At 33.2% G+C, this 15,309-nt stretch overlaps 1 protein-coding gene across 1 annotated transcript; it reads left to right on the forward strand.

Annotated features, from left to right (window-relative positions):
- The first annotated feature begins 1,856 nt into the window (after positions 1-1,856).
- On the forward strand, positions 1,857-3,647 carry LOC145098746 (uncharacterized). The gene has a single exon (XM_079036353.1). The coding sequence runs from the start codon at positions 1,857-1,859 to the stop codon at positions 3,645-3,647; it is 1,791 nt and encodes a 596-aa protein (XP_078892479.1).
- Positions 3,648-15,309: the final 11,662 nt, after the last annotated feature.

Consider the following 15,309-nt stretch of genomic DNA (forward strand, 5'->3'; position numbering starts at 1 on the left):
AACATATATGCAAGGACATTCTACTTCGAAGACCTGGAAGAATTAAGCATTCTACTTTTCTTGTTTACACGGCCGTGTAAATGGAACCCTTTGGTTTACACGGGCCGTGTAAACGTCTCGGCAGTTTTTAAAGTGGTTTTGTCTTCTTATAATTCAGACAATCAGTTTTGATGAGAGTTAGGTCGGATTTGGGGAGGAGAAGAGACGATTTTCAGAGCCTTTACAAGTAGATTAACACTTGGAAAACACTTTAATTTCTTTTTGTAAGTCAATTTGAAGTTTAAACTTGTTTGATTTGTAGTCCAACCTAGATATGTGTGGTTGATTTTATTATCATTTCCGAATCTGGATTCTTAAGTATGTGTTGTTAGGCTATGACTTGAATTTGACTTGTGTTTAACATCTAGTAATCTTTGATTTGATCTTAATCATGTGTTTGGTTAGTTCTCTTTTTCACTTGATCAATGAACTAGGGTTCTATTCAATCTAGTTAATCAAATCATGAAATTCGTATATGTTTTATGATTTGATGTTAGTAACACTCACTTACTTGGTTGTAATTAGATCAAAATTAGTGCAATCAAAGATTAAATGTTTATATTCCCAAGCTTAAGAGGAATGTTAAACATTGTTGGTAATTAGTGCAAGAACCTAATGTCATTTAATGATTTAATGCAAGAGCTTATTTGGGTTGAATCAATTAAATGAAGTTTTATTTAAAGAGCTTATTTTGAATAAAATACTTTTGCCAATTTGGATATTAGATTTTATTAATATCCAACTTACCAACCTAGATTGAACATGAGTTATAATCATATTACATCTTTCAACATAATACATATATAAGATTCAGAATCGGAAATGTACTTCTTTTACTGCGTTTGTTTTCAATCTTTCTTATTTATGAAGTTTAATTCAAGTTTAAATACAAACCCCCATTTTAATATTACTTGTATTATGTGTGAAAATATGGCAAGATAAAAAGTCCCGTATCTTTGTGGACCGACCCTGCTTACTCTGTACTATCTTTAGTATTAGAAATAGCACTGATTTGAGTTATATTAATATTATTTTATCCCATCATTTGTTGGTTTGACACCCAAACAAATTGGCGCCGTTGCCGGGGATACGGTAGTACTAATTGTTTATGCCAAGATCTTTTCACACAGGTACACCTTTACCAGTTGATTTGGAAATAGAGAAATCTACTAAACAGAGAAGGAAGCAAGCCAGACTTTTAAAGAAACAACAACAATCCAGAGCTTCTTCATCAAATCCATCAACTACATCCTCTCCAACATCCAAAAGTATCACCCCACCATCTTCACCTACTCCTACCATGGCAGACAACCATGGAGGACATCAAAATCCTCCACATCCACCACCTGAACAAACCTTTAGACAATGGGCTACTCAAGATGTCACCCAACAACCTTTGTGCATAAATTACCCTGCAGCAATAAACTTTGAACTCAAGTCTGGACTCATCCATTTGTTACCCACATAAATTCCTTAAGGAATTTCATGTTGTTTGTGTGGGTATGAAGCCACATGAAGTCACAGAAGATCAAATCAAGTTAAGAGAATTCCCCTTTGCTTTACAAGATTCAGCCAAGGAGTGGTTGTATGATTTACCACCGGGGTCAGTCACAACATGGAATGAACTTGCAAGGATGTTTCTGGATAAATATTTTCCTAAAATGAGAGCTTCAGCTTTACGCAGAGAGATAATTGGAATCAAGCAACAAAAGAGAGAAGCCTTGCATACTTATTGGGAACGGTTCAAGAAATTGTGCTCAAAATGTCCACAACATGGGATTACCGAGTATCAATTGTTGTAGTATTTTTGTGAAGGAATGTCATCTTGGGATAGGAGATTACTTAATGCATCAAGTGGTGGATCTATAGCTGATAAGACTCCAACAGAAATTAGAGTTCTTATCAAGAACATGGCAGAAGAGTCCAAGCATACAGTCCAAGAAGAAGAATGGTACATGGATGCACCCCGAGGTGTAAAGGAGGTCCAAACTCCTCAAATTGAAGCTCAATTGTCCGAACTTACGAAAGTGGTTATGATGCTAGCCAAAGACAAAGGTGTGCAACCCACACCCCGTCCATGTGGTATTTGTACTCAAGTGGGGCATCCAACCGACATGTGCCCTCAATTTCAAGAGGAAGATTATGAAGAAGCAAAAGTCATGGGAGGTTTTCTTAGGTCTAGTCAAAGGGGATATGAGCAGCCACTAGGTGATCAAAGATGGAACAACAATCAAGGTTGGGGAGGAAATCAACAAGGGAACTATCAACCAAGTCAACCACATCAATACCAACAAAGACCACCTTTTCCACCACAAAACTTTCAGCCAAGGCAACCACAACACCCTCCTCAACAAGCGGGTTCATCAAGTATGTCTTTAGAGGACATAGTAAAAAGTTTGGCAACTAGTACAAAAGCTTTCCAACAAGAGACAAGAGCAAGCATAAAGAACTTAGAGAAACAAGTTTCACAGCTTGCTATTTCCGTAAGCAAACTAGAATCTCAAGGAAAGTTGTCTGCCCAAACTGAAGCAAACCCAAGGCACAATGTGTGTGCCATCACATTGAGAGGCGGGAAAAGCTATGATGGTCCAAAATTTTCGGTTGATCAAAAAGAAGATGAAATAGTGGTTGAAGAGGCAACCAAAGAAGAGAAGGAGGAAGAGAAAACAAGCGAAAAGAAGCCTTTCATCGCCGAGTCCAAAGTCACACCTGCTCCATTTCCCGAAAGATTAAAGAGCACGAAGAAAGAACGGGAGGAGAATGACATCATGCAAATGTTCAAGAGAGTTCAAATCAACATTCCACTCCTCGAGGTCATCAAGCAGGTACCTAGATACGCAAGGTTCCTTAAGGATCTTTGTGTATCTAAAAAGAAATTAAAAGGAAATCAAGTCGTAACGGTTGGGGAGCATGTATTCGCGGTTTTGCAAAAGAGGATGCCCCCAAAGTGCAAGGATCCCGGTGTCTTTACCGTGCCTTGCAAGTTGGGAAATCTTTATGTACCCCGAGCTATGCTTGATCTAGGTGCATCTGTAAATGTCCTACCATGTTCTCTTTTCAAATCAATTGGTGTAGGAACATTGAGCAAAACCGGTGTGATCATCCAACTTGCTAATCGGTCTTTGGTACACCCAAAGGGAGTATTAGAGGACGTGTTAGTGCAAGTTGATGAATTTGTCTTCCCGGCTGATTTTTATGTCTTAGATATGGGAGACGATGACTCTCCAAGTTCAAGTTCCATTCTTTTGGGTAGACCTTTTCTTAAAACTTCTAAAACAAAAATCGATGTCTACAATGGAACCTTGAGTATGGAATTTGATGGTGAACTTATCAACTTCAATGTGCATGAAGCAAAAAAGACTCCTTTTGATGTTCAATCTGTTAATTTTGTCAATTTGATTCATCCATCAACAAAAAAGGGTTTGAACTTGTCTAACAATGAATTTCTGGAGTTAGTTTTGTCACGAAAACTAGACAGGGACAAAGCCAAAGAGCTTGCAAAGAAGTTTGATATGGATAATGAAGTGTTGGAGATTTTAGAGTTTATTGATGACAAGAAGCATGTGAGGAGTTATGATATGTTAGAGAGTCCCACGTATCGAGACTGAAGCACAAATAGTTGGGGTCCAAGTCGAGTCAACGACATTAAAAAGGGGCGGCTAACCGGGAGGCAACCCGGGGGTATTTTTGTCATTTCGTATATTTTCATTGTATTTTCTTTATTTTCAAACTTCCAAGTTGTTTTTCATGCTAAAAAAGGGTTAAAAATCATTTTTCGGGTAGTAGAGGTTTAGCGGGTTGCAATTTCAAAAAGTGAAAAAAATCAAGTATTTTGGCTTTCTCAGAAGTTTACACGGCCGTGTAAACTAATGCCTTGCATTTACACAGGCCGTGTAAACGATTGAACACGGGTTTTATGATTCAGGGATTTACACGGCCGTGTAAACCCTCCCCTTTGATTTACACGGGCCGTGTAAACGCAAAAACAGGGCTGAACGATTTTAAGGTCAGATCTCGATTTTTCTAACTCATTCTTCACTCAATACCTGCGATTCCCTCTCTCCCTACTGCCTCCTTCGAAAAAAACCTTCCAAATACTCAATCTTCCTCAATTTTGCATAAAAAATCAAGCTCCAAGGTATGAAATTCTTCCCTTTTCTTCATCTTCTTTATCTTTCACATCTATTTCAACCTCTCATGGCCGATTTTGGGGTTTTTGAGCAAAACCCTAGAATTTTTGAACCTCAAAATTTCGACCTAATGCTTGAAATTTCTTGTAGGATAATCTTGGGGATAGCTTGGGGAAGCATTGGATATCATCTTACCACCATTATCAAGCACAAATTGGTATAATTGTTCCACACTCTTACTTTGTGCATTTAGATAGAACCTCATTTTTTTGGGTGATTTTTTTTGTGAGACTTGCTAGTTCTTGTGCTTCTATTGTCTTAATTGTGTGCAACTCTTTGTTGATTCATTTGGGTAATGGCTTCTCGGGGTAAAAGACCTAGAATTGGAACTTCACGAGATGAACAAGACCCACACCCCATGGACAACCCTTATGAATTTGGTCTAATTTTTTAGACCAATAGACAAGAGTTATTGTATGCAAATCTTGTTACAAGAACCATGGGTGCTCAAAAATTTGTGGATATCCAAACCCTCAAAGATTTGCATATCTATAAGGGTGTCCACAAGCTCTTTAAAAACATAGGATGGGAGGGTCTTTTGAATCTTCATGCAGTTAGTTACCAAACACCGATGTTGGAACTTTTGTCTTCGATTACCTTTGACTATCAAACTCATCTCCTGACTTTCCGTTTGCTCAATCAAACCCATCAGTTTCATGCTGACATTCTCTGTGATATGATTGGTGCTCCCGAAGCAAAAAGGGATGTATACACAGCAAAGGGCAGAAAAAATATCATTTTTGAGCAAAACTGTACAAATTTTTGGAGAAGCATTTCTTGTGAGTATGATTATCAGTCAGGAACAGCCAAAGCTTCTAGCATTATCCATCCGGTCTTGAAAGTCGCCCACCGGATCATTGCTTCTCTCTTATTCCCTCAAGAAGAGATTAGCAAGGCTAATAAGAAAGAGCTAGAAGTCTTGTGGTGTATGATTCATAAGCCTGCTGAAGTCCCTCATTTTGGGTGTTGGGTTATTCAAAAAATGCTCAGAAATGCTACGAGCCATGGTGGGCAGTTACATTGTGGAGGCATGGTTATCCATGCATTATCCCGTTGCATGTAAATTTTGTACATATTGCATTGCATTGCATTATTTTTCTTTGTCATTCTTTAGAAAAAATTTCAAAAACCAAAAAGATTTTCTTTCTACTCTATTTTTATTATACTTTTTGCATTTTGCATCTAAATTTTTGCATTTTCATTTAACTTGAAAAAAAAAAGTAAAAGTAAAATTTTTTGATCCAATTCCAAGCAGCGAAATCTTCTCAAAACAGTTGAGATGGTAAGTGAGTTGTGTGCCTTGAGATTTTACTTGCTATTTTTATTAAAAAAAATCTAAAAGCAAGTTAATCACACGAGCACATCTCCCGAAGCTACTTGTACAAAGCAGAAAATGAGAAGATTGTCAACACTGGAGCATAACAACAGGTATGAGTCGATTCTTTGGGACATATGACCGGTCTTATGAGTAGTAATGCTCAATTGAACTTAAAATGCCAAATTCAAAAGTTCATAAAAAGAATGCAAAATCTCAATGTTCCGCCTTCCGGCGCTCTTAAAAGTTCTTTCTACTTATTCCCTTTTATATACCCTCCTTGAGGACATAGCTTTCAACTATATTTACGGGTTTTTGCATGTTAACATTTAGTCCCCCGAAAAATGTCTAGAAGTCACTCACGGTAATAGACCGTGAGATGTCCCATAACAAAAAAGTCAAGGACGAAAATATAAAGAAATCGGCCAAATAAATAAATAAATTAAGTGTTATGTGTTAATTTAGTTATTTGTATTTAAATAATAATAATAATAATAGATCTTACGTATATATGTAAAAAAAAAAAAAAAAAAAAAAAAAAAAAAAAAAAAAACTATTATTAAGTTAATCTGTGACCTTTGGGATTCGAACAAGTAAACTCTGAGGGGTGTTTTACACCTAATCGCCTAAAGCTAAATTGTTTGGGACTGATTGAGTTGAAAATTCGTTACACGGGTTCCATAGAAAGTCATGAACTTAATAATAGCAAATAAAGCTAATATGTGGCCTTTGAGGTTCGGGCAAGTAAACCCGAGGGATCTCTTTAAATCTAGCACACTAAGGTCATTTGATTTGGATGTGTTGGTTGAAAGCCTGTTACACGGATTTCAAAGAAAGCCATGAGCTTTATTTGTAAAAAAAATGTAATTAGAAAGTTTGTACATAGTTGTGTTTATAGTTTAATTAGATGTTGTGTTTAGGAAAAATACTTGGCTGTCAAAAGATTCCCTTGGACTTGGATTTGAATTTATGACATTGGACTGAATGTTAATTACTTCGACTGGTGTAAGTGGTTTGAAGTTTGTAACCAATCTGGATAAATATTAGGGAATTTTTAGAAAAGATTTTTCAGAAAAAGATTGTTGTTGACCAACAAATAGCTGGAATCGAACATTGTTATATTTTATGAAACAAAGATGGTTGAGCATGTTTTGTCACATATAATTTCACGAGAGTAAGACCATAATTTGTTCCAAGAATTGACTTGATAATATTGAAAAGGAATAAGTGTTGTGATCTTTAATTCTGTTGAGTTGTACTAGGGAGTGGCCAAAGTCTTGTTTCTATTATCATTTAATATTTTGAGACTAAAGCAAAGTTAACTCAAGGCATGATAGGTACATTCTCAACTATGGTACAAAACAGGGTAATTGGGTTGGATCTTTTCATGTTTGTTTTGATTTCATGCATTAAGTTTTAAATAGTTTTAACTTTAATTTTCTTTTCTTCTATTCTATTTTTTTTTTCCAGTTTAAATCTTCTTGTTCTTTCTTGAGGACAAGAAAGGTTTAAGCTTGGGGAGATTTGTTAGGTGCATTTCATGCATTCATTTTTATAGTTTTAGTTCATAAAAGTGCATTACATTTAGGTTTAAACTCATGCATTTTGTATATTTTCGGGATTTTTCATGATGCAATTCCATTCACACGCTTTTAGGATATTTCAGGGACTTATGAAGGTTGGATCTTGTTGGAGGAAGTTATCAAGAGTTGGAGACAAAGTTGTAGAAGTTTTGGAGCTTTGAAGAGAGAGAATGAAGAAATGAAGAATTTGGCTTCACAGGAGTTTACACGGCCGTGTAAATGTATACCTATAATTTACACGGGCTGTGTAAACGTATATGCAAGGACATTCTACTTCGAAGACCTGGAAGAATTAAGCATTCTACTTTTCTTGTTTACACGGCCGTGTAAATGGAACCCTTTGGTTTACACGGGCCGTGTAAACGTCTCGGCAGTTTTTAAAGTGGTTTTGTCTTCTTATAATTCAGACAATCAGTTTTGATGAGAGTTAGGTCGGATTTTGGGAGGAGAAGAGACGATTTTCAGAGCCTTTACAAGTAGATTAACACTTGGAAAACACTTTAATTTCTTTTTGTAAGTCAATTTGAAGTTTAAACTTGTTTGATTTGTAGTCCAACCTAGATATGTGTGGTTGATTTTATTATCATTTCCGAATCTGGATTCTTAAGTATGTGTTGTTAGGCTATGACTTGAATTTGACTTGTGTTTAACATCTAGTAATCTTTGATTTGATCTTAATCATGTGTTTGGTTAGTTCTCTTTTTCACTTGATCAATGAACTAGGGTTCTATTCAATCTAGTTAATCAAATCATGAAATTCGTATATGTTTTATGATTTGATGTTAGTAACACTCACTTACTTGGTTGTAATTAGATCAAAATTAGTGCAATCAAAGATTAAATGTTTATATTCCCAAGCTTAAGAGGAATGTTAAACATTTTTGGTAATTAGTGCAAGAACCTAATGTCATTTAATGATTTAATGCAAGAGCTTATTTGGGTTGAATCAATTAAATGAAGTTTTATTTAAAGAGCTTATTTTGAATAAAATACTTTTGCCAATTTGGATATTAGATTTTATTAATATCCAACTTACCAACCTAGATTGAACATGAGTTATAATCATATTACATCTTTCAACATAATACATATATAAGAGTCAGAATTGGAAATGTACTTCTTTTACTGCGTTTGTTTTCAATCTTTCTTATTTATGAAGTTTAATTCAAGTTTAAATACAAACCCCCATTTTAATATTACTTGTATTATGTGTGAAAATATGGCAAGATAAAAAGTCCCGTATCTTTGTGGACCGACCCTGCTTACTCTATACTATCTTTAGTATTAGAAATAGCACTGATTTGAGTTATATTAATATTATTTTATCCCATCATTTGTTGGTTTGACACCCAAACACTCGCTGAGTTGACCCAACAACTCGTCGAGTCCCCGAATCCTAAACAGGTAGGATTATATCGGATGTAGGGTCCGTTTGGTATACAAATTATACTATTTGGAAATCCCACTTTAAAAACCTTAGTAAATCCAACATAGATATCACTCCCGTAAGTAAATCAATCAATATAACAACATGGAATCACTGATAAATCTTAATTATAGATTCATACTAATGACTACGACAATAATTAAAAGTTACACTTAACATAAACTAAGTGTAGTTTAACTTATAGAGGTTTTGATGAAAACTGGGATCTAAATGGACAGGATACTGACTCGAGATCTCCTACTCGAAGGCTACTATTCAGATGAGTACTCAGGGGTGTCGCAGGACTTTGCCGTAGGCCAGAAACAAAGGAAAATGGGCTTAAAGTAGAGCAAAAGTTGAGAGAATATCGACTGAAATGGTGTGAGGACGAAGGAGTGAATGAGATACCATAGTGAGGTTTGGAGCTGTGCGCGTCGCGCTCCTGATCGGAAGAAGGTGACATGGAAAGATGTTGGCCTAACACGTGGCGTGAAATAGGTGGGGTTGCGTGGTATTTTCGTGCGTGTCGTGCTCATAACGCATACACATACTGTTATTTAGATTTTTTAAATTGCGAGATCTTATTCATACGGGTTCCGTTTTTGGCGTTATTTATATCTAAGCGTAGCTATTGACGAAATCTACAACTTTCATTTAGATCCGTCGGCTAATTTTGACTTTATTTATTTTACACAGGCTTAGACTACTAAAGCCCGTATAAAATACATAACTCTCTCATCTGATGTCCATTTTCGATTGTCTTTATATTGACAAATTTCTATTAACGAGATCTTCAACTCTCGTTTAGATTATTACGGCTAAAAATCGACCAATCTAAAATTCGATTTCTGGGTTGTATACTCCTACGCTTAATATTAGAAAAATCGTAACCTCCTCTAATAAAGTCAGATTTAGACATTCTCTATATAAATGTTTAAATATTTAAGAAATTTTGATTTATAAAAAAATAAGAAAAGTAATGAATTATTAAAATTCATTTTTTTATCTTTTAAATTTAAATAAAAAACAAAATAAACCAATGAACTTTAATTTTGGAATTTTGAAATAAGAAGGTAGGTTCATTAATGAAATTGATATTCATTTATTATTACATTTATTGTAATTATTACATTAAAGTATTATGTGGAATTTATTAAAATAGAAAAACTCATAAAATGACATGTGAAACATAAATTAATTCAAAATAACAACAAAATGACATTTGACAAATTAAATGAGGATGTGACATTTAACAAAAAAATCTTTATTTATTAGAGTAGATACTCTTACATTACATTGATCCCACTGTTTATTTTTTCTTGAACATCAATTTTTTCATGTTAAATAAAAACTTTATTAAATTTATATTTTTTTGTTTCGGATACTTGGATTGAAAGTGGATTCAATATAGAATTCTTTATATATATTTTAATCTTAACATTTAACATGATGAAGTGTTTTACTTTTTTTGACTAATATTTTCATTTTTTTTTTGTCTGTTTGAAGAAGATCAGAATAATAACTTATATTTGAAAGATACACGATAGTGAAAGGTGAAATCTACATCATTATGCATTGTATCTATAGAATAATCATTCGTATTTTTTAAACCGATATATCTAGGGGTGTTATTTGGTTCGGTTTTCGGTTAGATCGGTTCTGTTTTATTAGTTTTTTTATATTTTAAATCTAATCATAATCAAACAAAATAAGGTTCGGTTTACTTGGTTTCAGTTTATTCGGCTCGGGTTACCAATTAAACCAAATAAAATCACACATAAAAAGAAAAATTAAACTAAAAGAAAAAAAACTTACTAAACTATTACCAAATAACGAACATATAATAATATATAGCATATTATATTCAATCTTTCATAATGCCATGAAGAGTCTATACAGACACATAAGTTTTAGAGATAGGTTACACATAAGTTGTAGAGATAGGTTAATATAACTTTAGTCATATATGAAGATGAGAGAAATGACTGAAAGTTAATTTGTGTTTGGTTAATTTGTTTTTTCTTTTTAGAGATAATTACAAAATTAGTCAAATACACTAATTACCTTACAAATTTAGCCAAAAAAATAGATAAATAAAAATTGCAAATTTAACCACTGAAATCGCAGATGGAAATGACCCATCTGCGATTTTGGGTTTTTCATCTGTGAAGGTACAAACGCATGTGCTTTAGGCACTTGTATCTTCGCAGATGAAATAGTCCATCTGTGATTTACCCTATTCCACCTGCGATTTCGGAACAAAAGACTATAAAACCGTTTTTTTTTCCTTTATTTTTCACTCTTCAATATAGAAAAACTATCTCTCTCGGCGATTATTTCTTGAAGAAAATAGACGATTTTTTCAACAATCCCGAAAATATGGTTAGATTTTAACTTTTTTTTATGTTTTAATTAACATTTATTTAGTATATGTTTTTATTATTTTATTATTTATTGTATTAGTTAGTATAAAAAATGAAATTATATTGTATGTGATTAGGTAATTTTGTTGTATTTGTTAGATTTAATATTATTTATTAGTAAACTTGAAGTTTTAATGCTATTTTGTTAGTGGTTATATGAATGTACAAATATAGACTGCGTAGAATGTACATTGGCTAGTTGTATATTTAGTAAAATGGTTATAATAATGTTTACAATATGTTTGGTTAATGGTTTACGTTGAAAAATTGATATAACATGGTTAAAATATATTATTTGTCGTTTTGTTGAAAAGTTATATATACTTATCGTATAAGTGGTCGTATAACTTGAAAAATAGTTATAATAATGTTTAAAATAGTCGTTTGTATATTTGTCGTATAACTTGAAAATTTGTATATACTTGTCGTTTAAGTTGAAAAATTATTATAGTATGGTTAGAATATGTTATTTTATTTAATTTGAAAGTTAAAAATCGTTTGTATACTTGTATAACTTGAAAAATTGTATATAGTTGCCATTTAAGTTGAAAAATTGTTATAATATGTTATTCAGCGTAAATATAGAAATTATTGATTAAATGTTGGTTTTTGCATTGTTTATGTTTGTAATTTGAATGCTGGATTATTATTGCATTTAATATTATGATATTTTAAAATGAAATAGTTGTTTAGTTTTCTAATATGTTATTGTTTTTTGTGCAGCATGATTCTAATAACTTCAATGTTAAAGCTATTGTGAACTTAAAAGGATCGGGGTGTAACATATGGGAAGTATTTGATGTGTTAGATGGTGCCAGACGTGATATTTTTAGACAAACAGTATTTGGTTACTTGTTGGACGTCCCTCGTTTACAAGGGGATGAATTGTTATTCCACAAGATGTTTCTTCATCAGATACGGCCGAACATTGTTTTATCTCCAGATGAAATAAAACGGTTATATTTTAGAGTGGGTGATACGAAAATGATATATGGTCCGGAAGAGTTTTGTTTGATAACCGGGTTAAATTTTGGCGAGTATCTTAAAATGTACTAAATAAAGATGTTTATTGTGTGAACGTCTATTTCCGAACCATACAAATAGTTCGGTGAAAATCGGTGACGTGAAAAAATTTATTTTAAATCATCAATTTTTAGAAGTTGGCGACACTGATGCAGTTAGATTATGTTTAATATACATTTTATGTGAAGGTTTTTTGGGAAAAGAAATAAATGATTTTATTGTTATGTTAGTTATTTTAATTTTAACTGTTATTACTATAATTGTAAAAATTGTAGATATGGATATTTGAGATGCTTCCGGCTGTGCGTGCCTGTGGATTTGTATTGAGAAAAAATAGAGATGCTTCCGGCTGTTCGTGCATGTGGATTTGTATTGAGAAAAAATAGAGACATGCCTCGGATGAAACGATGGATGGCACAAAAAATTGAAATTGGTTGATGTGAACAAGATTTTTTCAAAGACACAGGTTTATAATTTTTTTTATTTTTAATAAAATTCATTATTATACTTTTATATGCATTTTTAATATGTTTAATTTTTTAGGAGAGACAACGACTAAGAAATAAAATGTCACCAAGTGATGATAAGATGACATCTTGTTATTATATGTCATTTTAAGAGTATGTATATGGTGAACGGAAATCAGTTCCATCCCCAGTACAGGACCATTTTAGGAGACAAGACGAATATTCGGCTAGTATGTTGTCTAGTGGTTGCTCTCACGGTAGAGGTGGGCGTAGTGGGAAACCCAGCTTAGAGGAGGTGTTGAAACGGCTACATGCACCGGAGCAACAGGTGTTTATGAACTGAGAACCTACTGAGGTGTTTGTTGAAGAAGTGAATAATGAAGATCTATGGAATAACATCAGTTTTGAGGAGCCTGCAGTATTCCAAACAAATTTTAATCAACCGGTTAGTTACACGCTACATTTTTTTTATAATTTATTAACATATTTGAAAATTTTTGTTCATATTTTATAGTTGAAAATGTATGTTGTAGAAGATGAAGTGATGAATAAAAATAATACAAATGAAAATGTTTTTGGTGATATTGAAGATGATAAAGTTATTATATATATTACAATTACGATTTTAATAAATATATTTTAAGGTGTCTTTCGTTAATAAGTATAATGTGTTAATTTTAATGTAGGAGTTGGCGAACAGGAATAAGAATGCGGATTGTAGTAGGAACAAATTTGATGATGATGTGTTGATGTAAATGATTATAATGAAGCTAAAGAGGTTGTTATACTTACATTTTTTTAGTAGATTGAAACATGTTTTAATTAGAGATTATTGCTTATTAATTTAGGTGTCGGAGGAATATGATTTCATAATTACGGGAAATGTAAATTATTCTGATGCTTATGGTTTTGATGGCAAAAAAGTTACACCCGATAGACTGAGGGCTCGAAATCCAGCAAAGTATATGTGCCCTCCATACACAGAGGTATTCGTTTAATTTAAAAGCTTATATCGTAATAATAGAATCTTATTTTTATGTGAATTATTTGAAAGATAGAGATTTAAACATTTGAATATTGTTTTAATTGCACACGACACAGAAGCAAAAAAGAAGACCAAAAAAGAAGATTTATATCAAATCCACAAGCCCCGTTCCTCCTCCAACATTTGCTGTTGTTCACGACTTCTCTGTGTTGCGCCTGCAACCTTATGTAGCAGGCGGTGAGGTTGTGATCCAAAATTATTTATTTCATTCATATGACGTGCAACATTGTTTGTTTAATTTGATGTTAGATAGAGATTTTTGGAGCGTCTTATTTGGGCATACACACAACGGATGGTTGGAGGCAGCGGTAAAATAATTTTTAATTTATTATTTTAAAAGTTTTTTGTTTTTTAGTAATAACAAAAGTATCATAATTTTGTGCAACATATCACCATTTGGGCATTTGGTATAGACTACTGATGGAGAGACGTTTTGATAGCGACCGACATACAATAATGTGTCCAAATTTTTTTGTTTCCCATGTTTTGGAGGATGGGTACGATTGGAGGGTGTTTATGTCTGGTATTGCTACATACCCCCAACTTCATGGTTGCTTGGTGGGATGTCGATACGGTAAACTGAATTTTATTTTTTGAAAATTTTTTCGTTATTGTCGTTATGTTTTTGTATCCTGATATGTAAACATAATTTTTTTTTATCCTTATACAGGTCCTAATGCCGATTCATTCATCCCCTAATCACTGGTTATTTGGGGAACTACGATTGGCGTCAATGGAAATCCATATTTATGACAGTCTCGGTAGAGGGGCTTATGAAAAATTCAACTTTGATGGAACCTTTACCAAATTTGAAGCCCGGGAGGCAGATTATTTAGACAAGATTGACTATTGGGCCCGAAGGAACATCCCAATGATTCCATTGAATATGCGATTCATTTTTGAAACAAATGTTCCCCAACAAAGTATTCATTTGGGAGATTATGGTGTTTTTGTTTGTATGTTTATGTAATAATTAGTTTTAGTCCAACCAATACGTGTACTTATTGACCCAATGAACGCAGCTTTAGAGTTTCACCAACGGATGACAAAAATTTATTGGGGGTCGAGTCTTGGTCCTATGTAGTTGGATACATATTTGTATATGTAATTTTAATGTTGGATTTAATGACCTAGTAATAACTTCAATACTTACAACATAACAACGACACCACCATTTGTTTTAATGTTACAAGTACACTACTCTAAACATAACAACAAATACAACAATTTATTGACGTAACAACTTCAAAACTATCAAAACAATATTAAAAAGTTTACAACTTGTAAACAATAATTGCCAAAAACAACACCCAACTACAAACCAAGGCTATCTTTAACTTCTTATTTTCTGATTGAAAGTGCTTATTACAGTTAGCTACTTTAGTTATTACCATAGATGATTGGTCCTTATCTTCATCAACCCAACTGATAAACCCACATTTTGGTCCCTGTAAATTTAAACATTGACAATAAGAATTGTTTCCATATAATCATGAGGGTGTAAATATGAATGAAGTTAAGAACATGATACCATATATGGGCAAGCGTAAAATAATCTTCCTGGGTTTTTAGTTGTACCCGAAAGCCTAATGATACGTTCACCTCCGCAATTACAGTATGCCATTCGCCTTATTTATTCTATCAAATATGAATTACTTTCACAGATAAATTTCATGGAGTGACTTTACACCCATGTATAGAAGAAATTTTATTACAGACAGGTATGTTTGACTATGAAATGAACTGGTTTGACTATGAATTCAAAAAGTTGAGTTATGAACTGCATACAAGTACATTG

This window comes from Lactuca serriola, chromosome 4, assembly GCF_051521515.1.
Source record: "Lactuca serriola cultivar US96UC23 chromosome 4, Lser_US96UC23_V15, whole genome shotgun sequence".
Classification (NCBI taxonomy): domain Eukaryota; kingdom Viridiplantae; phylum Streptophyta; class Magnoliopsida; order Asterales; family Asteraceae; genus Lactuca; species Lactuca serriola.